The sequence below is a fragment of the Plectropomus leopardus genome, chromosome 19 (assembly GCF_026936395.1).
Source record: "Plectropomus leopardus strain MGB_pleo_1.0 chromosome 19, ASM2693639v1, whole genome shotgun sequence".
In the NCBI taxonomy this organism is placed as follows: Eukaryota; Metazoa; Chordata; class Actinopteri; order Perciformes; family Serranidae; genus Plectropomus; species Plectropomus leopardus.
In genome coordinates this window covers 21,325,056-21,352,057 of record NC_142194.1, presented here as the reverse complement: position 1 = coordinate 21,352,057, position 27,002 = coordinate 21,325,056, and the positions used below count along the sequence as shown (strand labels likewise).

The 27,002-nt window shown below is 40.2% G+C and overlaps 2 protein-coding genes across 4 annotated transcripts in view; both read left to right on the top strand.

The window, feature by feature from the left end:
* Positions 1 to 962: 962 nt before the first annotated feature.
* Positions 963 to 12,256, top strand: ercc4 (excision repair cross-complementation group 4). 2 transcript variants are annotated; one of them, XM_088069707.1, is made up of 11 exons: positions 963 to 1,078; positions 4,325 to 4,539; positions 5,408 to 5,588; positions 5,714 to 5,909; positions 6,838 to 7,045; positions 7,372 to 7,552; positions 7,648 to 7,779; positions 7,934 to 8,038; positions 9,718 to 10,384; positions 10,479 to 10,591; positions 11,148 to 12,256. In XM_088069707.1, exons 2-11 carry the CDS (start codon positions 4,363 to 4,365, stop codon positions 11,885 to 11,887), a joined length of 2,700 nt encoding a protein of 899 aa, XP_087925833.1. In that variant the 5' UTR covers positions 963 to 1,078; positions 4,325 to 4,362; the 3' UTR covers positions 11,888 to 12,256. The 2 variants fall into 2 exon arrangements, with proteins under 2 accessions (XP_087925833.1, XP_042363987.2); XM_042508053.2 differs by lacking the exon at positions 963 to 1,078 and having other exon boundaries at positions 3,992 to 4,539.
* A 1,368-nt stretch (positions 12,257 to 13,624) lies between these two features.
* mrtfba (myocardin related transcription factor Ba) overlaps positions 13,625 to 27,002 on the top strand; it is a 36,676-nt gene continuing 23,298 nt past the window's right edge. For both annotated transcript variants that reach the window (XM_042507519.2, XM_042507518.2), the window contains exons 1-3: positions 13,625 to 13,779; positions 22,376 to 22,464; positions 25,863 to 26,090. In XM_042507519.2, the coding sequence (XP_042363453.2) occupies positions 25,937 to 26,090 (154 nt within the window). In that variant the 5' untranslated portion in view covers positions 13,625 to 13,779; positions 22,376 to 22,464; positions 25,863 to 25,936. The remainder of the gene's footprint in view (positions 13,780 to 22,375; positions 22,465 to 25,862; positions 26,091 to 27,002) is intronic.

The following is a 27,002-nucleotide window of genomic DNA, read 5'->3' as shown; positions in this document are numbered from 1 at the left end:
GATTTAATAAGCTCTAAATTGAAGACAGCATCACAACTGGGCTATTTTTTTTCAATTTTCAGTTGACTCCGTAATTTCCTTTTAAAAACGCCTACAAACATTTCAACATGCATCACAATAATAAAAAAAAAATGAAATCAGACATTTCAGGCTGCCACAATCACAAAACCAGCCCATGAAATTGTAGATTTGCTGTTTATTCTGTGTGAGGTAGTTAAGTTTGTCCAGAAAATATAAAACTATGACAAAACTTTTTTTACTCTAGTGTTTTAGTGTGGTTTATACTCCTTCGCAGGTTAATTAGTGAACTTTACAGGTGGTGTTAGGTGTATTTTGTTACATTTGGACAGAGCCAGGCTTTACAGTCTTTGTGCCAAGCTAAGCTAACTGGCTGTAGCTTCATATTAAACATTAGAGGGGTGTGGACCCTCTAATTTAACTCTCAGCAAGAAAGCGAATTAGCCCAGTTCCCAGTGTCAAGCTCTTCTTTTAAAGGGTGTGTGTATGTTAACCTCCAGAGGAATGGAGTTTGGCCCTCAGAGCCTCTCCAGCTCTCAGGCTTTCGCCCTCCATCTGCAACCAAAGCCTGCTGCTCCTCTCTCTTCCTAATGAGGGCTGGAGGGATGCAGATCCGCTGCAGTCAGGCCGACTGTGTTTAACATCTCGTCTTATTTTATCCTCCGGCCTGCCATCACTTTCAAGATGTTCCCCTCTCATTTACCATCCGCGATATTAGGACGCACATCGGCTGCCAAACCTTTGACTCATCTCTCTCGGTGCAGACGGGAGCGCATGAACAGTTTTCAATCCTTCACATGTGCCAACCAACCTGACGCCCTCTCTGTGGGAACCACGCTGCTTCCTCCGAGCACATTTATGCATCATTTCATTCAATTTCATGAACCATAAAACTGTAATAATGGCAAAATCAATTATGCTGCTTTTCGCTTCTCTTGTCAGTCCTGATGGTGCCGTGTTACCGCTCCAAGCCCGACCGCCTGCTTCATGTTTTCATCCTGACGTTAAGCTGCAGCAGAGGACGGACAGGAAACGCTCTCACAGACAGATCACCCCAGAGGTAAACCATGGATGTGTTATAGTGAAAACCCTCTGAATGTGTTTGTGCAGAGCGCAGCGCGCAGCGCTCCACTGCTCTCTGTAGGCGTGTTCATGACGGTGCATTACTTCAGTCCTGCAGGAGTCATTTCTGTGCATTCCACTTTCCAATATTTTCGTGCTGTTGGAAAAATGACACTAACCCATGCAGCAGGGGCATTTCTAGAATTTGAGGACATTGGGGGCTTAGGCCATACGTCTGTAGGGGGGGTCCGTGGGGATCCTCATTTTTGATGAACAAGCTCTACTTTGTGGGGTTTTTTTGCACTCCGGCACCTTATTTATCGTAAAAAAACCCCAACTTTTTTAACTTTAATTATGCATTGTGGTGTTAAAAATACTAGTAGTTGTTAGCAATTAGTACTGAGTAGAAACAGAATACTTAACTGCTATCATTAAAAATGTACTGACTACAGCTGGAAAGCTAGTATGTATTTTTGTAAAAAAAATGGTGGAGTCAAACTAAGTACATTTAGTACAGTGTAAGTATGGACATAATGACAGATTAATAGATCTGGGGTATTTTTCATCAGTATTAGGGACTGTTTGTTATCATGGGGGGGTGCAAAAAGGAGTAGGCATGTCAAATAATTCTTAAAGCACTGTTTTATTTTTGCTTATGGGAGGGGTGTCCAACTTTATATGGCTGCATCTTGTGTTTGTTTTAAAAATGAAAACATACCCACGGGTTTAAAAGGCTTTTAAAAAGATTTTTTCTTAAATTTTTTAGGGTGATTTTGAATCACTGGGCTGAAGATTTGGAAGGCATGTTTTTTTAAAAAATAAATAAATAAATAGGTGTTTGTTTGTTTTTTGTCTTTTAAAAATGTTGATGCTTTTTTTCCCCTTTGATATTTTGTGGTCGTTCTTGCAAACTTTTTGTGATTTTTTTTTCCTCAAAAAAATCTAGGCTATTTTTGTTTTCATTAAAATTTTCTGTGATTCTGTGTTTTCTGGGATTTTACATTTGAAATAAAATCCTTCTTCTCCTTCTAAAACTTCTACTCTCGTATTTTCAGGCATCAACCTCAGTCTCAGAGTCTCATTTTATTTTTCATGCTGTTCTTCCTCCAGCTCTCCCCTCACTTCCATCAGGTTCTCTGTTTCAGCTCAAGGCACCTTTAAACTTCCCTGGTCGCGTTGCGCTCTGCAGGCGAGTCAGTGTGGGTTCCTCTGTGCGTCTCCTGCTCCCTTCAGGGTCACCTTTGATGTCAGTGTGAGCTGTTTTCAACTTTCTCTCTGTTGTCAGCTCACGTGCTGTTGCTGAGAAATTTCACTGTGACTCGAAATGACTGGACAAGAAATATTACAGTCCACTTCATGGCCAAAAGTAAATGGACACCTGACTAAGACACTTTTGTTGTATGTTAAATGTCTCATTTCAGAGTGAGTGAATTTTTAGTCAGCTTTTCAGTTCATCCCAGAGGTGTTGGACAGGGTTGAGGACAGGCCGTGTATCTTTGACTGTGTAGTAATTACAGTATACTTAGCTATATAAGACGTTCCATATCCATGCACTTGTTGACAGCATTAATGAAATCGATTAGTGATAGAGGAGTCACCAAAATTTGAGTTTTAATTACTTAATAATTTCTGCAACAGCCCTTCATCCTTCATTGGTTAAAAAAATCAGGATATTAAAAGAAATTAGTTTTCCTGACAGATTCAGTCGACGGTCTTAACACACACACACACACACACACACACACACACACACTCAGAGTCACTTCAAGGAGAACTTGAACTAACTTTGCAGAGTCGGAGGGAGTGAAGAAAATAGTTCAGATTATGAAGAGTCCCTCTCAGGGTGTTGTTTTATATAATCTGGCTCCACACGGACTCCAAACATCACAGCGATGAGTGACACATGTAAACATCAAATGGCTCAAATCGAGTCCCAGACCTGTGCTGAGTCACGTCTGTGCCGCTCTGCGAGTCTGTGTGTGTGTGTGTGTGTGTGTGTGTGTGTGTGTGTGTGTGTGTGTGTGTTGGTGTCTCGGTATCCCCCTGCTCCTCTGCTGTCGACCTGCTCTGGGTTGACACTACAGTGAGTTTTACAAAGGCCCAGCTGGCAACAGGCTTTGTTATGTGAGCTCTGTTCCTGTCGCTGCATTACAGGAATAATCCACCAGAAGACATGTTAATACTGTCACTAAAACAGCTACCGGCTCTGTTTGCTGCTTTTCTTGGCCCATTTTATGGTTTGATGATTGTTACTTATTGCTGCAGTTATGTAAATGTGGATCAGTGTTTGACTGGTGCGAGTTTTTTGACAATTGATACTGATATCATTACATATTTTGGCAGGTCATAACCACATATGATAGACCCTACAATGTGGTGTTTGATGACAAAGAATTCTCCTTGTCAGGATAATTTAGATGCTTGGTGTGTATACTTAAACAAAATGAATCATGTATACAGCAGAGGCGTGGACTCGTGTCAAATGACTTGGACTCAAGTCAGACTCAAGTCACCAATTTGATGACTTTATGGTTGACTTGACTTAAAAAATGTTTTAAAAAAACTTGGGCGACAATGGGCAGTTTAGCAAAAATGTCCTACAAGTTGCAAAAACTTAGTAAAAGGTGATGGAGAAATGACCTGAAAAGTAGCTGGGGGGGATTATTAGATATTATTTTTTAAAAAATGTCCAGAAAAACTATGTTTAAAGTTGTATTAGAATTTTCTTTCTTTCTTTCTTTCTTTATTTTTTTTTAATCTAATTGTCTTTTTTTATTCATTTTTTAAATTTATCTTTATATTGAATGAAAGAAATGAAGAAAAAAAATGAGAAAAAACCCAACTCTATATAACTACATATATATATATATATATATTATTTTGTAACTTTTACTAAATTCTTGCTCTTTGGGGCCATTTCTAGTTGAGTTGCTCATTGCCTTCTCCCCATGTTTTTGCGAAAAATCAAGCGAATTTGCTCAGTGTAGTAATGTCATGTCATAAAAATGACACAATTAGATAAAAAATAAATACCTGACAGGGTTTTAACTGTCAGTCCTCCGTGCCACTGGGTGGCGATCTTAGTCTTAAATGTCACGCTCGCGCTCACATTCTCCTTTGTTTTTATAGTCACGTGACCGGATGTGCAACTTCAAAACATTGAATGGCAGAAGCCGGTACCTTTGCGTTGTCTCTATCAGCATGATTTTTCACTGTTTAATCTAATTTTATCGCTGTTTGTCAGACACAAGTTGCTGTTTTCGGTGTCCGCGAGCCTCCAACATGGCGGGTCCGCTGCTGGAGTTTGAGACGGAGATGTTTCTGGGGCTGTTCGGCTGTGACGGGCTGCTGGTGGCGGCGGAGGGGATGGGGATAGACCGCATCCTGCTGCAGTTCATGCGGGTCTACTCGGAGCAGGACAGCCTGGTGCTTCTGCTCAACACCACCACACCTGAACAGGTGAGGGACACGTGTTGAAGACTTGTGGCGGGAAGGTGGCTGAAAGCGTAAATCTAAAGTGTAACTCGAGTGTAGAGAACAGAGTTATGTAGATGGTATTGATTTCAGAAATGTGTCTAAATAATCCAGAACCACCAGGTCCTACTAACATAAAGGGGACAATGCACTGTTTACACAGCAGACACAACTTTAATCTATAAATCACCTCTTAAAATATTTATTTTTAATTTATATCAGAATAATTTTTTTCACTTCCAAGGAATTTGCACAATAAGCACATTATAAGGAAAATAAAGCAAAGAGCTGCATCACTCCAACATCAATATAAAATACAAAAATCACAATAAAATAAATGACAAAAATAAATTTTAAAAAGTACTACATTGAGAATATTAGCTGTTTCAGAAAGAGAGCTTTACACCTTTGTGCAGGGTGTGCAAAAAATATTAATCAGGATGTGCAAAAGTTTATAGTAGAGTAAATGTGTGGAGGGTGTCTCTTACCTTTTATTTATGCCTTTTACACTGTTTTATTTTAGTTTCGCTTTCTCAAACATACCTTTTGCCCAATGTAACTTTTAAACCTTTTCATCTGCCATTTCTTATATTTCGTAAAGCTTGTTTTGAAAAGCACCTCATTGAAATAATTACTATAATTATTATTATTATTATTGTTATTATTAGTTTTTGTTGTTGTCATTTTATTGTTATTATTATTTGTTTTTGTTGTTGTTATTTTGACTTATTGAAGCTGGAAAATCACAGATGGAACTTATTACATTAGCATTTTATTTATCTTTTTATCTGCTGTGCAAAGATACTCAGAGCAGGTTTAACAAAATACTTTCTGTCTGGTCCTCCCTCCCCAGGAGTATTTCACGGAGCAGTTGCGAGTAGAGGGCGTGACCCACCTGCCCAGGACAGTGACCAGCGACGTCCACAGCACCGAGCGCTATAATGTTTACACTGAAGGAGGCGTACTATTCGTCACCAGCCGGATCCTGGTGGTCGACTTCCTCACGGACCGCATCCCAGCTCATCTTATATCAGGTCAGACTGCTGCCTGATTTCGGCTGCTAAAATGAGAGCCGTGTTTTGTTAGTTTGTTACGCTATTTATCACCAAGAATGAATTTGCTAACATGCACAGACTGTCCCTCTGCACCGCCCCCTCAGGCATCCTGGTGTATCGCGCTCATAAAATCATTGAGTCATGTCAGGAGGCCTTCATCCTGCGTCTGTTCAGGCAGAAGAACAAGACGGGCTTCATCAAAGCCTTCACTGACAAGGCCACGTCCTTCTCCTCGGGCTTCTGCCAGGTGGAGCGCGTGATGAGGAACCTCTTCGTCAAGAAGCTCTACCTGTGGCCCAGGTATGACCCAACATAACAGAGCTGTCACAGCAGACATTTAGTCACTGCAGATGAGCACACGTGTTATTCTTCAGGGTTCCCACGGTCATGGAAAACATGGAAAAGTCATGAGATTTCAAAATCATATTTTTTAGGCCAGGAAAAGTAATGGGACACTGGTAAAAATCATTGAAATTTGTTGTGTGTGATAAATTAAATTACATTAATGGAACAAAACGGTGAGTTTATTTTTTGTAGCTGATGACACAATGTAGCTTTAATTTGTGTCGACCTATGGAAACATTTTGGTTGTTTTCATTTATTGAACCACAAAAGTTTCTTTTTTTTTTCATTTTCTCCCTGAGTTTGTCTCTCACTTCACGTATGCCCATGAGGCATGTCAAATCGTTTTTAATCACTTTCGTCTTAGATGGCAGTATATGGTATTTAATTTACCGCCAATTTAAAAAAAAAGATGTTTTCCTTTTTTAAAAAAAGAAAAGATTAGCAGTTTTCTTCTTCTTTTTTAATATTTGGCACTTTGTTATTTTCTTTAAAAATTATGGCTAATTCTTTTTTCTTTAAATATTTTTTTATGGAAATAAAATGGCAATTTTCTTTTTCTTTTTTTTAGGGAAAAAAAAGCAAAGAAACCCGGGGGTTTGAAGGCATGTTTTCTTTAACTGCTCATCACAGCCAAAGGTGTAAAAACAGAAATTATTGTTGGATTTCCAAATTTCCAACAGTGCTTGAGCACATCATTGGGGACGCTTACATTGTCTCTTATGTTTCAAAATCCCCAGGCATGTGGGGCAAGGAAAACAATATTGGGCAAGAAAATCATGTATTTTGAATCCTTGAAAAGTCCTGGAAAAGTTTTTAAATTTTGTTAATAAAAATATTTTGGAAGCCTGATTCTTCCCTCACCCTTCATTACCTGCCTCAACAGGTTTCAAGCGTCAGTGAACTCAGTGCTGGACAGGCACAAGCCGGAGGTGGTGGAGCTCCACGTGTCACTGACGCCGGCAATGAGGGCCATCCAGAGCTCCATCCTGGACATCATGAGCGCCTGTCTTAAGGAGCTGAAACGCTACAACCCCACCCTGGAGGCTGAGGACCTCTCTCTGGAGAACACACTGGGGAACGCCTTTGAAAAGGTCTGTCAGTAGTCCTTTTCACACAGAGATGGCGTTAGAGCAACTACCAAGTGGCAAACCAAACCATTGCGTGTGTAATTTTAGTCATCATGCTGGCATTGTGGAAACAAAAGAGCCGCAACAAAACAGCGTTGGCCTTTAGTGTGACATATAATACAGTATATGCATCAGTAGGGCTTTCTAAACAATAACAATGACATAAAATGTGAATAACAGTCATTATCATCTCTATTATATAGTCGCCGATCTTGCTTTTCTGCTTCTTTGAGTTAGCTGCTAACTGCTGCTTATTGTTAAGGTTGTGTTTTGCCTTTTTCCCCATCCAGACGATCCGTCACTACCTGGACCCATTGTGGCACCAGCTGGGAGCAAAGACCAAAGCCTTGGTCCAGGACCTGAAGGTGCTGAGGGTTCTCCTCCTCTACCTCACCCAGTACGACTGTGTCACCTTCCTTAATCTGCTCGAGTCGCTGCGCTCCAGCCAGAAGCTCTTCGGATCCAATTCAGGTAAACTACAGCTTACTCAGGGTGAATAAAGATCTTCATGGTTAACCACTTTTACCTGTGTTTGATTGCATTGCGGCTGTCGTTGTGATCATCAGGGTGGTTGTTCCTCGACTCCAGCACATCCATGTTCATGAACGCTCGGGGTCGAGTGTACCGCATCCCAGAGAGCAGGAAGAAGCTCAAAGTGGGAGCAGAGGCAGAGAAACAGAAGCCATCCGCTGCTTCAGGTAACAAACAGATCTCTGATATTGTGGTCTTCAGAGTAGATATCAGCATCATATGTTCATTATAATGACTAAAGGCTCAATGTCTGTGTGTGTGTGTGTGTGTGTGTGTGTGTGTGTGTGTGTGTGTGTGTGTGTGTGTGTGTGTGTTTTACAGAGGTGAAGCGGGAGCTGGTGCTGGAGAAGAGCCCAAAGTGGGAGGCTCTGACTGAGGTCCTGCAGGAGATCGAGAGGGAGAACAAGAGCTCTCAACACGAACTAGGTCAGAGCTCACTTCTGTTAAAGCGCTGTGCCAACAGAGTGTGTCATTTCTATTCTATGGATTTACATATGATGCACTAAATTAACCCTTTGAAACCTGGAGGGACTTCTCTTTTCTTGTGTGGCTTACAGATTCCTTTCACAAGTATTTAAACCTTAGAATCCTGAGCAAATTGGTGCATTTTCATTCAAAAACTTGGAAAAGAAGGCAATGAGCAAATTTGTAAGAAATGTGCCACAAATTGAAGTAATAAGTAGATTTAGAAAATTATTTTCAAACAGTTGTGAAAAATGTCTTGGGGTAAAAACTATATTTATAGTTACTATAATTATATATTTATTTTTTTTGTAAATTTTTACTCAATGTTCTGGTTATTTTCTTGTACTTTTTACTTTTTGCTATAATTTTTGGGTCATTTCTTTTATTGCTCTAACCCTTCTTCCCATGCTTATGAAAGAAATCAAGCCAATTTGCTCAGGTTTCAAGGAGTTTACAGAATTTAAATCAGAATCAGAATCAGATTTTTTTTGCCAAGTACATTAATATATACAAGGAATGTGACTATGTGTTTTGTTGCAAAACAATTAACATAAAGGACAAAATAAAAACAGTGAATTTAAATAGAACAGGACATAAGATAGATAACATAGAAGCGATTTAAATATATAAAATGACAAAATAGAATATAAAGTACACAAAATGCATGCATTTGTACAATCCCTCCCACATGCAAAAGGTGTTTTTCGGAAGTTTCCTTTTTGTACCCAAAAGGTGGTTTTGTCATCTATTGAAGTAACCTCAATCCATAAGGGAAAAACACAGAAGTACACATCCACACATTTTAAATTTAAAACCAGTAGAGTCTCTGGTCTTAACACAGCTGACATTTCACAAAGTTGTCCTCAGGGTGTGTTTCTGGTTTGCTCTGATCTTCTGCCGTGTGCTACTGCTTTTTAGACTTCATCATGCACGTTACATGTGCATATACACGTGCAAGATCTAAAATTAGAAAGTTTTTGTATATTATGTTGTATGTTGATTTTAATATGTTGTTATTATGTACAGCTGCTACCTCGGCTAGGTCTCTGTTATACATTTTTTTTTTTTTTTTTTATCTCAATGGGACTTCCTGGTGAAATAAAATAAATAACACATGTACTTGCAGTGTGCACAGTGAAGGTATCTAGCTCCCCTCAATTGGGTGAATATACAAAAAATACAAATAGTATTTCACTGATGTAATGCCAGTCTGTCTCTGCAGTAGAAACACGCAAATATTCTTCAAATTGGTGCAACATGACTAGAGAAAAAAAAGATAAAAGTGAAAATTTAAATAAAAAAAAAAACGATTAAATAAAAAGAACTCAGAGGTTTTATTAAGTAAACATCCCTCCCATGCTAAACATTCTTTGCACTTTTTAATTAATTAATTTTATTGGAGATCATTATATTAAAATACTGATTCAGATAACTTGCAAAATGCCAAATATCGGTCCCAATAATCTGTTGACCCCTAATAAACAACAGAGCCTGGACCTCTATGGAAAGAAAAACACCAACAAATGGATTGCGGCCACATTATTAATGTTTTTAGTGATACCTTGGTTTGATAAGTCCCAATGTTATATAAGGACGCACTCCTCTGACTCTGCTGTGTGTATCTAACGTGTGTCCTCCAGGTCGGGTGCTGATCTGTGCCAGTGATGACAGGACGTGTGCCCAGCTGCAGCAGTACATCAAGCACGGCTCTGACTGGATGCTGAACCGACTGTACGCCCGGACAATCGGTAAACGGGACTCTTCCGCAGCCGCATCCGCTGCATTTGAGCTCGGCTCGCACAAAAAGGGCAACGGCTGGCCTAAAAAAGGGGCCAAAGGGAAGGAGCCTGCACAGAAGAAGAAGATGACTAAGAGTAAAAAGAGGCCGTCTCTGACTCTAACCCAGATGGTGGGGAGAGAGGAGACAGGTGACGCCGCAGTGATGGGTAGCAGTGGAGACGAGGATGAACTGATGGATGAGGATGAAGAGGAGGAGGAGGAGCTGAAGCTGGATTTGTCATCAGATGCTTACTACGGTGTCCTGAAGGAGCCGCTGACTGTCATCCACCCACTGAAAGGCCTCACTGACCCCCACAGCCTGACTCGGGTGCTGCATGAGGTGGAGCCCAGCTTCGTGGTGCTGTACGACGCTGAGGTCAGTTTCGTCCGCCAGCTGGAGATCTACAAAGCCAGCCGGCCAGGAAAGGCGCTGAGGGTGTATTTCGTCATCTATGGAGGCTCGACAGAAGAGCAGAAGTACCTGACGGCGCTGTCCAAAGAAAAGAAAGCCTTTGAACACTTGATCAGGTCAGAGGGACTTCTGTCTCTTCAAGCACCTCCGAGTCTCTGTTGATGTGTATATCAGCCTCTCATTGGTGCTTGTATTTGGGTTTCTCTGCAGGGAAAAGGCGACTATGGTCATCCCAGAGGAGAGGGAGGGGCGAGAAGACACCAACCTGGACCTTGCTAGAAATTTAGAGCCTGCCAATGCCACCGTCAACACCTGCAAAGCAGGCATGTCTATTTTAGTCATTTTTAAAAGGTTTAGATTTGCTCCTGCTTTTTACGCTGGCTGTAGCTGTGGCCGGGAGCCACATTTTATTTTCTCAAAATTGGCACAAACGTACACTGGGATTCAAGGAACAAGTGATCGGAATTGGGTGGTCATAGGTCAAAGGTCAGTGTGACCTTTTCTGCTACATTGTTGTGAATACAGCATCTTGAAAACAACTTGAGGGAATTTTCTCAAATTTGGCACAAACATCTGTTTGGACTCAACAATTAACTGATTAGAATTTAGAGGTCAAAGGTCAGTGTGGCCTGACAATATGTTTTTGGGCCTTAACTCAAGAATTTGTAATTATGACAAAATTTCACGTCTTATAGGACAAACTGATGAAGTGATGACATTTTATATCCAAAAAGTCTCACTGCAGCAGCATCATGTTCTCTGTTTAGTCCTCAAAGACATAACTCTGGAACAGAAGGGGAGCAAATTCGGTTTTCTTCCAAATGTTTCTTGAATAACTGTCTCATTGTTTTGTATTTCTACTTCCTGTCCAATAACCAGGTGGTCAGGAGCAGCCCAAAGAGCCGTCACGAGTCATCGTGGACATGCGAGAGTTCCGTAGTGAGCTGCCGTCCTTGCTGCACCGGCGTGGACTGGACATCGAGCCCGTCACCCTCGAAGTGGGCGACTACATCCTGACCCCAGAAACATGCGTAGAGCGCAAGAGCGTCAGCGATCTGATTGGCTCATTGCAGAGCGGCCGCCTCTACACCCAGTGCCTCTCCATGACCCGCTACTACAAAAAACCAGTGCTTCTCATCGAGTTTGACCCAGCCAAACCGTTTTCCTTAATGGCCCGGTCAGATTTTCGACATGAGATATCGTCCAATGACATTTCTTCAAAACTCACCTTACTCACTTTGCATTTCCCTCGCCTCCGTATTCTATGGTGCCCCTCCCCGCACGCTACAGCCGAGCTCTTCCTTGAACTGAAGCAAGGTCGCTCTGAGCCCGACGCTGCAGCAGCTCAGGCGGTCACCGCCGAGTCCGACACAGTGACCGAATCAGCAGACCTCTACAACCCCGGACCGTACGACTTCCTGTTGAAAATGCCCGGGGTGAACACAAAGAACTACAGGGCGCTGATAAAAAACGCAGACAGCCTGGCAGATTTAGCCAAACTCAACCAGGACAAGCTGGCAGAGATACTCGAGAATGTCAACAACGCTAAGCTGCTGTATGAATTTCTGCATAATGTTGCTGATGTCCCTGCTCCTGTGCAGAAAGCCAAACAGACATGAAATTTAACTGACCTCAGAGAGACTGATTAATTTTGTAGTCTTCATCTCTTATGTATATAAATATATTTCTTCACATTTTTAGGATTAGATTTAGTTTTTGTAAATTTAGATGACAGTGGCATTAATGTACAACAGTGCAGAGTGAATTCATATGGTACATTTGGACAGGATGAGTCTTTGCCTTTAAAAGTTACATTTATATTGTATTAATGTACAGAATGAATTTGAATAATGTTGCTTTTTCTATTGTATTTTATAAACTACTCTGAATGGAACATTTTTAAATTATGATGAAAATAAATAAAGTTCTTATTTTTTTATAATTGTTTTGTATAATCTTTCTTCCGAAATAAAGAAATGGATTACAGAGTGAGTGGATGGAGGTGTTGCTTATCAATTTTGAAATGAAAAAAGAGACAAGTGTGGCAGTATAATTTATTTTAGCAGTGTGTTATTCATCTGTGGAAATATTGCTCAAATACCACAAATGAATAGCACTTCATATGCAGTATACAACCTTTATTTAATCATCTAACTTCACTGAGATTAAGATCTCAGAGAGAGAAAACCAAACATATCCAGACACAACAAAAAGACAAACACATACAATCATATTATCCACATCAACATGTGCATGTGACATACATAATCACTTATAATCTTATAAGAAGCTACAAAATGACAAAATTAAAGACAATTACATTATAAATTGAAACAGAAAATGCACTGGTGCACAAAAATATCACCTTTCCTGCACAAGAATGCAGAAAATACAGTGTTCCACCCCTCCCAAAATTTTCCAGCAGTAGAGCCCCGACCTCACGCCGATGACATCTAAAGGTAAAATGGGACAGCCATGTTTGGTTGTTTTTTGAATAATTAAATCCATGTATTCATTCAGTCATTCATTATTATATAATTTCTATAACCTTACTATTATAAAAGATTTGAACTATTCTCAAGGAAAGGATGTTTCTAGAATTTTAGAACAATTCTAGGATTTCATGACATTTCTGGGATTTCTGGACATTTCTAGGATTTTAGGATGTTTCCTTGATTTTAGAACATTTCTAGGATTTTAGGACGTTTCTGGGATTTCAGGACATTTCCAGGACTTTAGGACATTTCTTGGATGTTAAGATGTTTCTAGGCTTTTAGAACATATCTAGGATTACAGGACCTTTTTCTAGGATTTTGGGACATTTCTAAGATTTGAGGACATTTCTAGGATTTCAGGACGTTTGGGTCTTAGCTCAGTCTTCTGTCTGGGGGTGTGAGGGATCCTCCAATTTTTTTTTAATAAACAAGCTCTGTTTTAGTGCTGTTTTCTGCACTCTGGCACCTTATGTAGACTTACAGTACAATGGCAATTCCTAGTGTGAGTCACTTTATTTTTTTATTGTGAATTAGAAAAATGTTTGGGGACCCTTTGGCATCCTATAGAGGACCAGATTTGGTCTGCGGGCCGTAAATTGAGTATCACTGCCCAGGTCCTAGATACAAAGTAAAGTGTGTGAGAAAATGAGGTTTGTCGTTCATTTTGAACGAGCTTCAGATTGGAAAGTTACGAAACATTATACATTATATGTGAGAATAAAACCAGACGTCGAAAAATGTTATCGATTATAAATCAGTGTTGGTTTTGTGATGCGATTTTTAGTTTATACGCGCTGCCCGCAGGACAGCTCTTCTCCGCCACGCCCCCCAGACCTTCCAGCGTCATGACGTCACTGCATCCGAAACCAGACCAGTCGCAGCCATTTTACTCCGTGAAATAAACTTCAATCCCACAGCCAGAGGAAAAACACTCAACTTAACTCGGCTGACATCCATGGATATCTCAGCATGAACCGGAGCTCGGACACATCCCGGTCTCAACTCTTCGTAATACGGTAAGACCTCAGGGCCGGTTCGGCGCCATCATGTTTTTAGCATGTTAGCATGTGTTAGCTAAAGGGAGCTAACTAGCCAAACTGTGAGGAGGTTGTTGTTGGGGAGCTGTGGGGCAGAGGCGGGAGGCGAGACTCGGTAAGACAGCGACGGTTTGACTACTACTAATCTTTCGAAATGTATTTTAGCCGTAGACTTTATGGCGCTTCGTTGTCATTGGTGGTTGGCGCTGTCTGCACTCACCTGTCAGATTTAAAGTAGCTAGCGGCGTTAGCTTCACCCACACCCACCCTCCTCCAGAGCAGTAGCTGATGATTATATAGCAAAATGTGTTATTGCTGTTTAAACCATGTTGTTGTCAAGCCATTGTTTGTCAGAGTTTGTGCGCTGCACGTTTATCGCATGCTCCCCGACAGCTGGTGCATGGCATCCAGTGTCATTGTGAGTTGTCAGCTCTATAACTCAGGTAATACAATCCAATTACAATGGTGTAATGAGGCCCCACGCGCTTGCACAAACCCGATGATGTTATCTTATCGCCCTCCAATCGATTGAAGCGAGCAAAGTAAGGTAACTGTGCTGCAGCAAACCCAAACAGGTCTGTGTGAGTCATACATACAGACAGACAGGATATGGTAGATTCATCCAGTCACAGTCTGTCTCCGAAAAGTGTGAATTATTAGCTTAAACACTAAGGTTGAGGTTGGATGGGAAAGTAATTACCCCAAGCCTGTAAGCCATGTATCCCTGTGTGTATCGCCTATTTCAGCCCCCCAGTGAAGTATTAGTTTGCAGGGAGATTGTCCGCTCAGTTCCCCTCAGACCAGGGTTTCCATGTCTCTTCCTGTGGTGAATTAAATGTCCAGAGTGTAGGATTTAGTGTGCATTGGCAGAAACTGAATGTAATGTAATAACCATGTCCAGTTGCCAGCGAAGAGTAAATGGGTAAAATAATAGAGCAAGAAAAAAGTCTAAAGTGAATATAATGTAAGGGTAAAGAACGGACAAACAATATATTCGCAATTCATAACATAAAAATAGTATCGCACAATCAAATGTCGCCATAATGATAATTCAGAGGTTAAAGAAAAGCAGTGGGTCTTCACTGCTGTATCCTTCTGTCAGACGTCCCATTCTAACAGGGAAGCCATTGACTGCTTCAGGCCCCCATCTATGCTATCATCGAAGCCACCAGACTCCAATGACAAAAACAGTCATTTTGACTCACTGATGACAGGAGCTGCTGATCTAGTACTGCTCTGCTGGTTAGTTAGTTAGAGTTGTCATGTGACTTGTGGTAAATCCAAACCAACCTCTTTAAACGGCAAAGTCACACAATAACACAAACCAACTACCTGATTGAGTCAGCGGGAGACCAGCAGCTCCTTTGTTTAATTACTGTTTTTCTTAATGTAATCTGGTTTTAAAGAGAGCAAAATAACAGTATAATTTTCCTTTTGGAAATTGCTGTATGACATTGAGGTAAAGCAGTGAAAACACTCTCAATACACCATACAATTAAACTGTTGTTAAATTTTTGTAGGTGGGATGTTTTTTAGGTGTCTAAAATATGTTTTGTTACTACTTCATTCACAGCAGGAGATTGCTTTGCATTTAAACCTGCTTCTCCAAACTGGGGGCTGTGCCCACTGATATCTACTGTATATGATATACTTATAATAGATAAATACCCTTTACAACCCCACTTCAAAATATCTGAACTATCCCTCCCATACTTTTTGTCCTAAACATACAGAATGTTTTGGGAGAAAGGCAGCTTTTGTAGTGGCTGTAGTGGTCCTTCTTTCCATAGGTGAGACAGTCCCATGCTGTGTGATCCTTTTGAAAGAAAAATCTTTTCAGCAAAGTCCACAAAGGCAGCCACAGGAAGGAAATGACACCACGTGTGTGTCTGTGGGAACAGAGCAGAACGGTGACTTCACTGAATGAGCCACAGTGATGACATCATCTCTGTCTTATCTCGGGATAAAAGAAGACGTTATTGTTGGACCCAGACAAGGTCTATTTCAGGACCAGAAAACTGCAGACTCAAACTGCAGTTTGGCATCGAGTAGTTCTCATGCTGCGGGCTTTGTGTGTGTGTGTGTGTGTGTGTGTGTGTGTGTGTGTGTGTGTGTGTGTGTGTGTGTGTGTGTGTGCTTGGTACATTTGTTTAGTATCTCTCACAGGATGAAAGGCATATAGAGATAGTTGATACAAGCAGTATGAAGGCTAATAATGCCAACATTATTTATTTTTATGTGTAGCCTTGTTACACAACATAAAAAGCTAAATCTTGTTAGATAATGTAGCGTTCTTCCCCTGGAACTACATGATGAAACTTATAATCAACCAGTTTTTCCTCAGTATTCCCCTGTTAGGTTCAGATTTCCTTTTGAGATGTTAATCAGCAGGCTTTTCTAAGAAGATTCTCATTCATCCGTGAAATAAGATATCTGTCTTTTAGACAAAGAATTTTCTGCTGTGTCAGTATTTCACTACAGCGTTATCCTTTTTTATAGACAATAGTCAGTGGTGTGTTTATGTCCTTTAAAGCTTCAAACACACCAAACAGACATTAAAAAGCTATCACCAGCTGCCTGTGATGCCTCATGTCATCTGTGTCTTGGCCAAAAAGTTGCACATGAACATACCACAAACATCACAGCCAACAGACGGTCAGTACATACACTCTCCGCCTGTGTGAGAGGAAATTACTTTCCGTACCAGCAGATGGCAGTTGTCTGTAATCTTCATTCAAAAAGGGAAACGGGAAGAGTGTCCTGATTTTAGTTAGCCAATTATCATATTGACAACACAATTTAATGTTAGAAGAACAAAGCATACCTCCGTACAACTCAAACCATCAGGAAACATTTCAGTTTAAGAGCTCAATGGCTAAAGAAAGGATCAGACTTTATGACCCGTTTCACTGCACAAAAAACCCATTTACACCTGCTAACATCTGGGTTTCTAATGTGTGTGTGCTAGAGTTGCAGTGGTATACCAGTTTCAAGGTATGTTGTGATAGGAAAGATGATAGCTATCATACTTATAAATTTGCTTAATTACAACACTGCAAAAAAAAAAAAAGAATTGGACAGAGTGTCACTGTTTTTCGTAATTTTAAAAAGGAAAACATTTAGAACATGCACCCATTTAAAAAAATTTGTCTTAAGTTTTAACCATAGTCATAAAATGTTTGTTCAACCAATTGTCATCCTTCTGCTTTCATTCCTTCAAGGGTCACAACTGTTGTTGACAATAGTTGTGTAATACCACACACACACACACACACACACACACACACACACACACACACACAAACAAAGGCATACTTGTCTGTGCAGAGCCGTATACACAGCTCTGCTCTACTGGCAATGGGAATTGAGCCTATCCCCTATTTTAAGTGGGTTTACCCATGTTAAGAAAACCTGTGTACATGCGCTAATTTTGGTGGAAAAGTGGTATTATATATCTGACTAGGGTAACAGACACTCACCAACTGCTGATTGCTTGGTTGGTGTGTTTATGTCCTTGAATAGAGACCAGACCTCCTCGACGGTTTACAGTTTATAAGCTCTTGGACCGAAGCTGCAGTTTGCAGTTATCTCATGCTGTCAGCTAAGTGAGTGAGTGAGTGAGTGAGTGAGTGAGTGAGTGTGTGTCTGTGTGTGTGTGTGTGTGTGTGTGTGTGTGTGTGTCTCTGTGTGTGTGTGTGTGTGTGTGTGTGTGTGTGTGTGTGTGTGTGTGTGTGCGCGCGCCAGGCCTGTTTGTAGTAAAGCTGACCCCTGACCCAGTGCACAGGTTGGGAAGTGGAGGTATCTCTGTGTTTGTTACTGTTGTGGTTACACAGCTATCTCAATCCTCTTCTGCTAAGTGGCAGCAAAAAAGATTGTTTTTGTTATTGTTTTGCTGAAATAGTGACATAGGCGATTGCATAATGTTTCACATTGTGAATCCACACCCACATTGGTTGTGGCTTGTATGTTTTTAGTTCAGTCCCAGCCAATGATTAGAATAATCAGAAAGATGTTTGCGGTAGAAGGTCATAAAGTGTCTCACCTGTGCTGCACATGTCTTTATATGGCAGTGAGAGAGAATAAACAGCCTTGGGGGGCAGACACACCCAGATACTGTCGTCATACTACCAGAATGTGTCGACACAAATGATTACCTAATGAACTCTGATCTTCTCGTGCAGCAGATAATAAAACACAGGTGAAACCCAAAACCAGTTTTGGTTTTTATTGATCATACAATCCACCCTGGTGATTTTTGCTTAGTTTGATGTGCTAACATTGAGCTCCACAGTCAGCCTCGGTGATTTGGAGGAATATTCAAACTAGGGTTGCAAATCGTAAGCACTTTCCTTAATCGATTATTGGTAAAAATTAACGAGCAATTAATCAATTAATCATTATTTTTTGTAAAAACAAAAACAATACCAAATGCGTGTTCTCCTCAACCAAAGCTCACAGAACCATATTGCATATACTGTGACAGCACTGCATAGGCTATTAATAATCAATTAAATTTCACGTGTTCAATTTAATTCTTAATATTGCTGCCCCCTTAGAGTCGGGGAGTCAAATCATCAGTTGGTGACCCCTAAGTCGATCAAGTCGAGCAGTGTTTATGTTGGGTTGTTTTTACTAGTTGGTGTTCTGTGCACAGCTGCACAGAGGAAGTGACTTTAAGCATTGTAAGAATCATAAATTACAGTATCTTCTCTCTATTGCTTAGATGTGGTGAATTTGCAGCTCAGAGCAACAAAAGACAACACAGTCTCTGGCTTTTGTTTGATATCAAGTGTCGGCAAAAATATTGCGCATTTACAATCTGTTGTAGGTACTGTTAGCTTTACTTTTTTACTATATCACATGAATGTCACTGTTAAACTAAACATCCCAATGAGCCGGTTCATACTGTAAAACTTGATAAGGAAAAACAAAATTAATCGTCAAATATAGGGCTGCACCAAACGATATTTTAATTAATTAATCTATCGATCATTTTTTCAATAAATCGATTAATCTATTGATAATTTTTTCGATAAATCGATTAATTTATCGATTATTTTTTTAATAACTCGATTAATATCCCAACGAATTTACTGAAAATAACATTTTAAAACTTGTCAGCAGGGCATTATTCTCCAACAAAAAATAGCCCAGTCTTAAATGGTAATCTGTGTTTTACGGTCTGATATAAAGTCTCTTCAAAATAAAATTGATGCAAGCATTTGTTCCATTCAAGTAAAAGGAATGTAGTGCAATCTACATTTAGCAATCCAACAGCAAAAAAAATAAATCAAAGTAAAATTCAAGTCACCTAACAAAACAGTTACTCTTTGTTACAGCAACAAACCTCAAAGCTAGCAGTCCAACAAAACATCTTACAGTAAAATTAGTGCAATTTGAATAACACTATAACTTTTCTCTGACAGAAATAATTATAACTAGTACAATCTTTCTACATCAAAATAGTCCAGCCTTAACTGGGCCTTAAGGCATACTGCTGCCTGCAGATATGAGTGCTGTATTTTCATATTTATAAGCACATAGTCCACTTATTTATGAACTTATACAAGCTCCTGCACAGCTGACAACCCCATCCTGTAAATGATTCAAAATAAAATAAAATATCTATCTTAAAAAAATAAATATCTTAAAAAAGGCGGTTGATAACAAGTTGCTCCAATGTGTGATTTTGAATAGCATGCTGGCATTGTGGTAGCAAAAGAGCCGCGATGTGTGTGACATTGAACACAACAGTATTGTGTATTGTGACATATAATATACAAGTCAGCAGTGCTTTCTAAACAACAACAATAACATGTCAATAACAATCATTTAGTCATTTAGCGCCCTCATTATACGCCGGCTTATCATCTTAGCCGATGTATAAGCACCTCCTGGACCTCATTGTCTTCACTACTTGTGGACCCTTATGGCCCCCATTCTTCTTCTTTGAGTTTGCTGCTTACTGCTGCTAGCTGGTTTTTAAGTCTCTTGCAGTAGGTTACACACATAACACTCCATCAAAATGTCACACCTGTCCAATCCATGGTCCTGACCCGCTGGCTGTGACTTTTCTGCAGACACTGTTTTGGTACTGTTACACCTCCTATGAGGGCTTAAAGGGGAGACAACTCTTATCCCCTCATTTCATGATCGTACTTTTTATAGAGAACAGCAAGGTGGCATAACAGTGATATATCCCTGCCCTCAACAGGCAGTGTTAAAGAGGGTATTTATTCCTCATACCAGTGTGGTTTTGTTTCAAGATTAATAATTGCAATTAAAGAGCTGTTTGTCCCTGATGGCGTTAGTTTCTCGACCAACATGACTTTGTTAATCATTTGTTTATAACATGATAGCAGACGAGATCACAGGTTGTTGGCAACACGTTTAGCAACAAAGCGGGTTATGTGCTGATAAGGAAGGGAGGAGTACACTTGTTCATATTAATTGTGGCTGCAAACTACAATGATGATGATTGACGTTAAGCCAAAGCAGAATACTGTACTACTGCTCCAACTCACCCAAACCTCTTTATACCGTTGAGCACACCCCTGACTCTCGTCATGTGTTTGCTGGAATGTGTGTGTCTGCGCTACCCTTTGATGAAACACATGGTACTTGTTGCCTCGTGCCATTAAAAGAGCGGTGGAGGGCAGAGCAACACGCAGCGCCTGCCATCTGGATCCGCTCTTTGATTCTGCCAGGGCAGCTCCGATGTTTATCCCACAGCGCCCTGTCAGCCATGACAGTTGTTTGTTCCTTTTCACAGCCCCCTTTCTCTCTCGCACTCGTTCACCCACCCTCAGTTCCCCCCAACGCACACAGCATGTGGCACTCTGTTGGAAGCCTGCCGTCACTTCCTGTCTTGTGTGTTTTCTTCTGGCCAATAGAGATCCTTTTTCTATTAAATTATATTTTGGGCTTTTGTCATCTGATACATGCTTTTTTTATGCTGGTATGTGATTTTTTTTTTTTTTATCCCGACACAAGATTTGTGGTGAAAACATAACACCAAACAAGTGCTGCATGGTTATGCCCAAAATAATAATCACAATCATTTTGATTAATATTGAAGTAATGGTTATTAATCATAATTATTCTTTTTTTAGGGACAGATTATATCTTTTTTGCACCTTAATACTCAAATAAACAGAGAAGGGGTTGACTGATATTGTTTTTTAGAGCCATTACCAGTAGTGATTATTAGTACTTAATGAGGCCAGTAACCAATGTCTGGAACCGATATGCGTTTACAGTAAAAATGTAAATATTTCTGTCGAAATTTAGAATTTGGAATATAACAAACTCCTACATAAAACTTTGTTAAAATGCCTTTAGCAAATGTGAAATCAATACTAAAACTCTCAACATCATATTAAGCAACATCCCTGCAACTTTTTTCCATAAAGTTCAGTGAAAATTTGAATTTAAAAAAATGAATAAACAAAAATAGCTTTCTGAGGTTTTACAAAGTAAAAGTTCCTCCCATGCTGACACTTGCTTTGCATGTATTGCAGACTGCCTTACTGCTGTTGGTTGAGTTTAATACACACACTTTTTCATGAATTAATTTTATTGGTGCAATGCCAAATATCTGCCTTGATAATCAGCCAGGCCAATAATCTGTCGACCCCTTAACAGAGCACTGCTTTCACTTCAGTGTGTAAAGAAATCATCGCCCTGGGACCCCAGGAAGAGTAGCTGTGCATTAGAGTGCAGCTAATGGGGTTCTTAGCCAATAAACAAACAAAAAGTAGCCAGAAAAGAAGCAAAAATTCATTGCAGTTTTTCAGATGCTGTGGTCACAGGGGGATCTACATTAACAAACATATCTTGCAAACATCAGATGTGTTGTAGAAGACCATTATCTGCCCAGTGTCAGTAAATTGATGCATCAGTTACGCTCTAATCTAGTTTTCTAGTTTTTATACTAAGAGTCCTGAAAGCTTCTTGTTATTCTGAGAGTGTCTTCTCTCAGACTGCAGCATGACGCTCCATTACAGCTCTTCAGTCGTCTGGATCAACTGTTTCCATTGTCTCTGCATGAAGGATCCTCTTCCATTGTCATAGAGACTGCTGCAGGTTTTCCTAGCAACCTGTGAACATCAGATCTCAGACTCTGATGCAGCCTTGAGTGTTGGCTAGTTATATTCAGGCATCTTTAAGTGGTGCTTATCATCTGTTTTATTCTGCACTTATCTTCAAACACACCTATTCAAGCAACAGCCGTGTCTGCTTCAGCACTGTGTGTGTTTTCATTTGATCATTTCTGAATGGATTTTCATTCATACTATTGCATTAGTTATGTTACTTCATCTCCACTCTTTAAATTGTATCCGTTTTGTAGTGCATGCCCTCAGAAAATGCTGTTGATCGTGTTTTGGGGCTACAATTTTGTTTTGAATTTTTATTGACAAGAGACGGCTGCCTACAAAAACTCACTTTTGAACTGAACATAATATTTAACTGCTATATTTTGAGTCTGCAGGTTAGAGTTGGGATCCTGCTGAACCCTCTTTGAGTTTCATGCATGATATGTTTGTTCATGTTTGCTCCTTTCTGTCTCTTGCAGGTTTGACTCCATGGCTTAAGCGTGACTTTTGACAAAACTTAGCCCGGACGTCTCTGTCCTCTCCCCCTTACCATCCTCTTCCACTACAGGTAGGCATGAACATAACAACAGACAATGATTTAGAACTGGCCATATGGAGAGAATCAAAATAAAGTGCTATTTTTGACAAAATACCTTGATTGTTATTGTTATTTATATTGTAGATGGTTTCACAATGTATTTACACAATTATATTCTTTTTAGAAGTAATCATAGGTAATGTAAATGTGATGACTGCGTGCATAAAGGCAAATAATGAAACATCTATAACAGTCTGTTACATTTAGAAAATTACATCACTTTACTGTAATGCAGCCTTAACTACCAAGGAAAATCTAAAAGTAGAAAGGGTGCTGAGTCAGTGCGAGACTTGCATGACCATTTGTTTTCCTGCCCTGTTTGTTTACGTGTCACAGTGTAACGTATCTTGGACCAAATAAGGGCTGAGATGCAGCTGCTGCATAGAGCCATGATCTGTTTGGTGACCAATAACAAAGAAAACAAATGTGCGTATTTATATAAAGCATTAGGTAATATGTAGATATAAGTTCTGCATGAAGGGCTGGATTCTTATAAAGGGACTTAAGTGCTATGTATCCTTCAGTCGCAACTTGTTATCCAATTCCCTGAGAAACTGAGAGGGATGAGGATTATTCTGCAGTACCTCGCTAATGTATGTTAAATTTTATTCCTTAATGAAGTCCTATTCCCACTGAAAGATAACCTGAGAGAGATGAACAGCACTTTTACCAGAGTCAGTGCATGTAGAGTTTCCTTTTTAACAGCTTTGACTCAGAAAATTCAAAGCAAAAGGCCAAACAGCATGGGATGCACAGTTTGGTTGTAATCTATAGAAAGTACTCACAGACTGCTTAATCACACATAATGCTGTGACTACAGCTCCGTCACAGAAAACCATTGAGGTTCAACATCAAGGCCTGAAAAAATGTCTACATCGTCATGTTTCAGTGACACTTCATCATCATTAAGGGTCCAGAAGTCAGAAGCCGTTTACTGACTGGGGTACTTTTACAGCCATTGTCAGATTCAGCATGCACCAACTCAGATTACCAGTAAATGCAAAGTGAACTGGGATTGACTCTATGTTAATACTTGATGTCTGATTGGTGGAGCTGAATGCACACTCTAAAATGTCTCAAATAAAGCAGGTAACAGTTTAAGTACACCAGAAAATGTTAAAGCAAAGAGGCAACAAATCTAAAACTCTGACTGTGAAATACGTAAAATAACAGACATGAAATAATATTATTATTTTTTCTTTTTTGTTATTGCTTTTTTTCCCTTGCTGCTCAGACGGTGTCACTGGTCTGCCGTCTGCTGGATTCCAGGGGGTTGGGGGAAAATTTGATTCCTAGATGCATTATGATGCGTACCAAGATGTTTCTGAATCAATCGACAAATGCCAGAACACGATTTTTCTTACGTAATATTGACGGAACGAAAAAGGCAGAACTCAGAACTGTGGAAGTGCAGCACCTGCACAGACAGTCTATGGAGAAACCCAATGTAGATGGCTGATCGCAAACTTCGACTGGGGTCTAGCAAAACGTGATGATCGGGCAGAAACTGATTGCCGCCCCTGTGAGCGTGCACAGCCTATTAAACTGTATTGCCCAATATTCACGTCTTCAGCTGCTCTCACATGGATCAAACAGTCGTAGCATATAAATACACATATCCTTATGTCCGTCGTAAGAGCATAGGTATGTCTTTGTGAAACTTTAATGTAAAATTGCATTTTATTTGTTGCATTGGTGTTTTAAAGGTATTTACAGAGGTAAAAAGGGACTGGGTGACCTATAATCTATCAAATAAATCACTGAATGAAATCAAGTCATTTTGAGGCAGACACAGCCTGTCAGTGGCAAGATAGGCACTGTAGTCACTATTTGGCAAGTAAGAAATTACATTTTATGCATTGAAATGGTCTTTTAAAGGTATTTACACAGGTGAAAAAAGACTGCTGAGCTACAGTCTGTCAAATATAATCACTATAAATGAAATCAAGTGATTTTGAGTCAGAAGCAACCTTTCAGTAACAAGATAACAGCTGCAATCACTTTTTGGCAAGTAAGAAATTGCATTTTATGCATTACATTGACCCTTTAAAGGTATTTACACATGTAAAAAGGACTAGGTGAGCTATAATCTGTCAAATAAATCATGATTTTGAGGCAGAAACAACCTTTCAATGACAAGATAGGAGCTGCGATCACTTTTTGGTAGGTTTGTATGTGTTGTATTGGCTCTTCAAAGGTATTTCAACAGGCAAAAGGAGGCAAAAAGGACTGGAGTGGTTATAATCTTGGCCACAGAGCAGGTAATATAATGCAGGCTCATAAGGATAATAGCAGAAAATACTTTTATTTTTGCATTGCTCAGCAGCAGGAATCAGGAAGTCTCTGCAGCAGTTGACTACAAGTAAGGGTGAATCGAAGGGTCAAAATAACAGCATGCGATTAAGGCAATTTTTTTAAAAAAAAAAAGACCTGAACTTCATCGCAGTTAGCGCATTAATGCTGACAGCCCTAGTCTAAACTAGAAAGTAATAAAGCAGAAAAATTAAGAGCTGAATGATGAAAAACAGCAAAAATTGAATGTATGTAAGGATATATTTGGCAATACTGTTTCACTATGGTCATGCCAATAAAGCCTCCTTGAATGAAATTGATATATTTTACTTGCAATGAGCAGAGGAGTATTTACTATAGATGGTGATACAATCTTTAAAAGCCGATCAAAAGATGAAACATTGGGTTTAGGGTTTGTTGTGTTTGGAAACATGACATCAGCATTCATCAACCAATCTCTCATGGTCTCCCTGTGCCGTCTGATGCCCTTGGCACTTTAAAGACCGACAGGGAGAAATAAAAGCAGTCATAAGAACTCAGCGGTCGCCAGCCAAGAGCAACACATCAGGGTGGTTAGTAAGGAGCGCTTCGGTCCTGGAATGGCGAGATGTGGGTGCTGCTGAAGAGCGATAAATAGCATGCATGTTCAGCACTCTGTCATGTGCAGGGTAAGAGGCTGTTAGGAAGCCATGGATACTAAACTGTTTGTTTTGCTCCCCAAAATGTTTCCGTTCCCCCCTTTTGAAACCGCTGCAGCGACGTCATATTCCAGATCATGAACAGAGAGAACATTCATGCACAGACGTTTCTCACGAGCGTCGGTTTGAGGCGATTATTTGGTGTAATAGCCAACCTAGCTCATTTAATGAATAATTTGGGCTGCCACTGAGCTCTTCCAGATGGCCCAAATGAAATGCCACCCGAAGCATTTCACCAGTTGGGTGAAGGCATCATACCAACAGGATGATGGCTGTTCTGAATTACTGATGTTCGTGAGTGACGCAGTCCTCCTGGTAAAGAGCAAAGCAGTAACTAGATGTCCCTCCTCACTCTCTCTTCGTCTTGTGTCCACACAGGTAGCAGCAAGACACAAACCAAAGGGACGGTGACCCCTCCCCTCCTGTTGCTTGCCTTTCTCTCCTGAGGCAGCATGGAGATCCAGGCGTCTCACGGGCAGCTGGGAGCAGAGGGGGACTGTGAGATGTCAAGCCTGCTGTTGCCCAGTCCTCAGAGCGAGGCGATGACCCATGAAATGGAGGAACTGTCCTTGCAGCCGTTGCCTCCGCTCAATGAACGCAAAAATGGTGAGAACATCCTGCCGTGCACACAGGCCTGTTATAACATGTTAGGACAGAGGGCATGTTTAAAAGGCCCTCATGATAAAAAAGTGATCAAAATGATTTATATAATCACCACTTATTTCTGCTGAATTCTAAGGAGGTGCTGCTTGGCAGCATGTATGTAAATATCATCAGCAAAGTGTATTTAAACAGGGTTCCCTTGGACCCATAAAAATCTTTGAATTCATTAATCTAAAAATAAGGTCTTAATTTGTATTAAAATGTCTTAAATCAATCTTTCAAAAGTCTTCTAAATGCTAAAGACCCCGACACACCAAGCTGATGGCTGGCCATTGGTCAATGTTGGCTGCGAGTGAGCATCTGTCGCAATAGTATTTGCTGTGTGTTTGCATTGCCGAACCCTTGTTGGCCGATTCAGCAACTGAAATCAGCTTGAGAATAACAGTTTTTACTCTTTAACAACTCTTCGGGAATCCTTTCCATAATGTTGTCAGACACTTAGAATAACAGTCTGAGCCTGTCAGTGACAAAAACAAACACTTCTGAAGCCTGCAGTGCTCTCTGTCATCACTAGACCAGTTGTCTCCATTTCTCACTTAGATACAAAAACGTGGAAAAATAGAGGCCAGTTTGAAAAATACCAAAGTTAACCTTTAAACTCCAACTCAACAGCTACTCTGTATAATAACATTTTGCTCTTTGCATTTGTTGCAACTCCTCACTTAAAACAGCCCTGTTCAGGGGTGCCTGGTGGCTCAGTGGATAGAGCGGCACCCCATGTATGGAGGCTGTGTCCTCATCACAGCAGCCGCATGTTCAAATCTGGCCTCAGCCCTTTGCTGCATGTCTCCCCCTCTCTCTCTCCTCCTCCCCCTTTCATGCTCACACAGTCCTGTTAATTAAAGGCAACAAAAG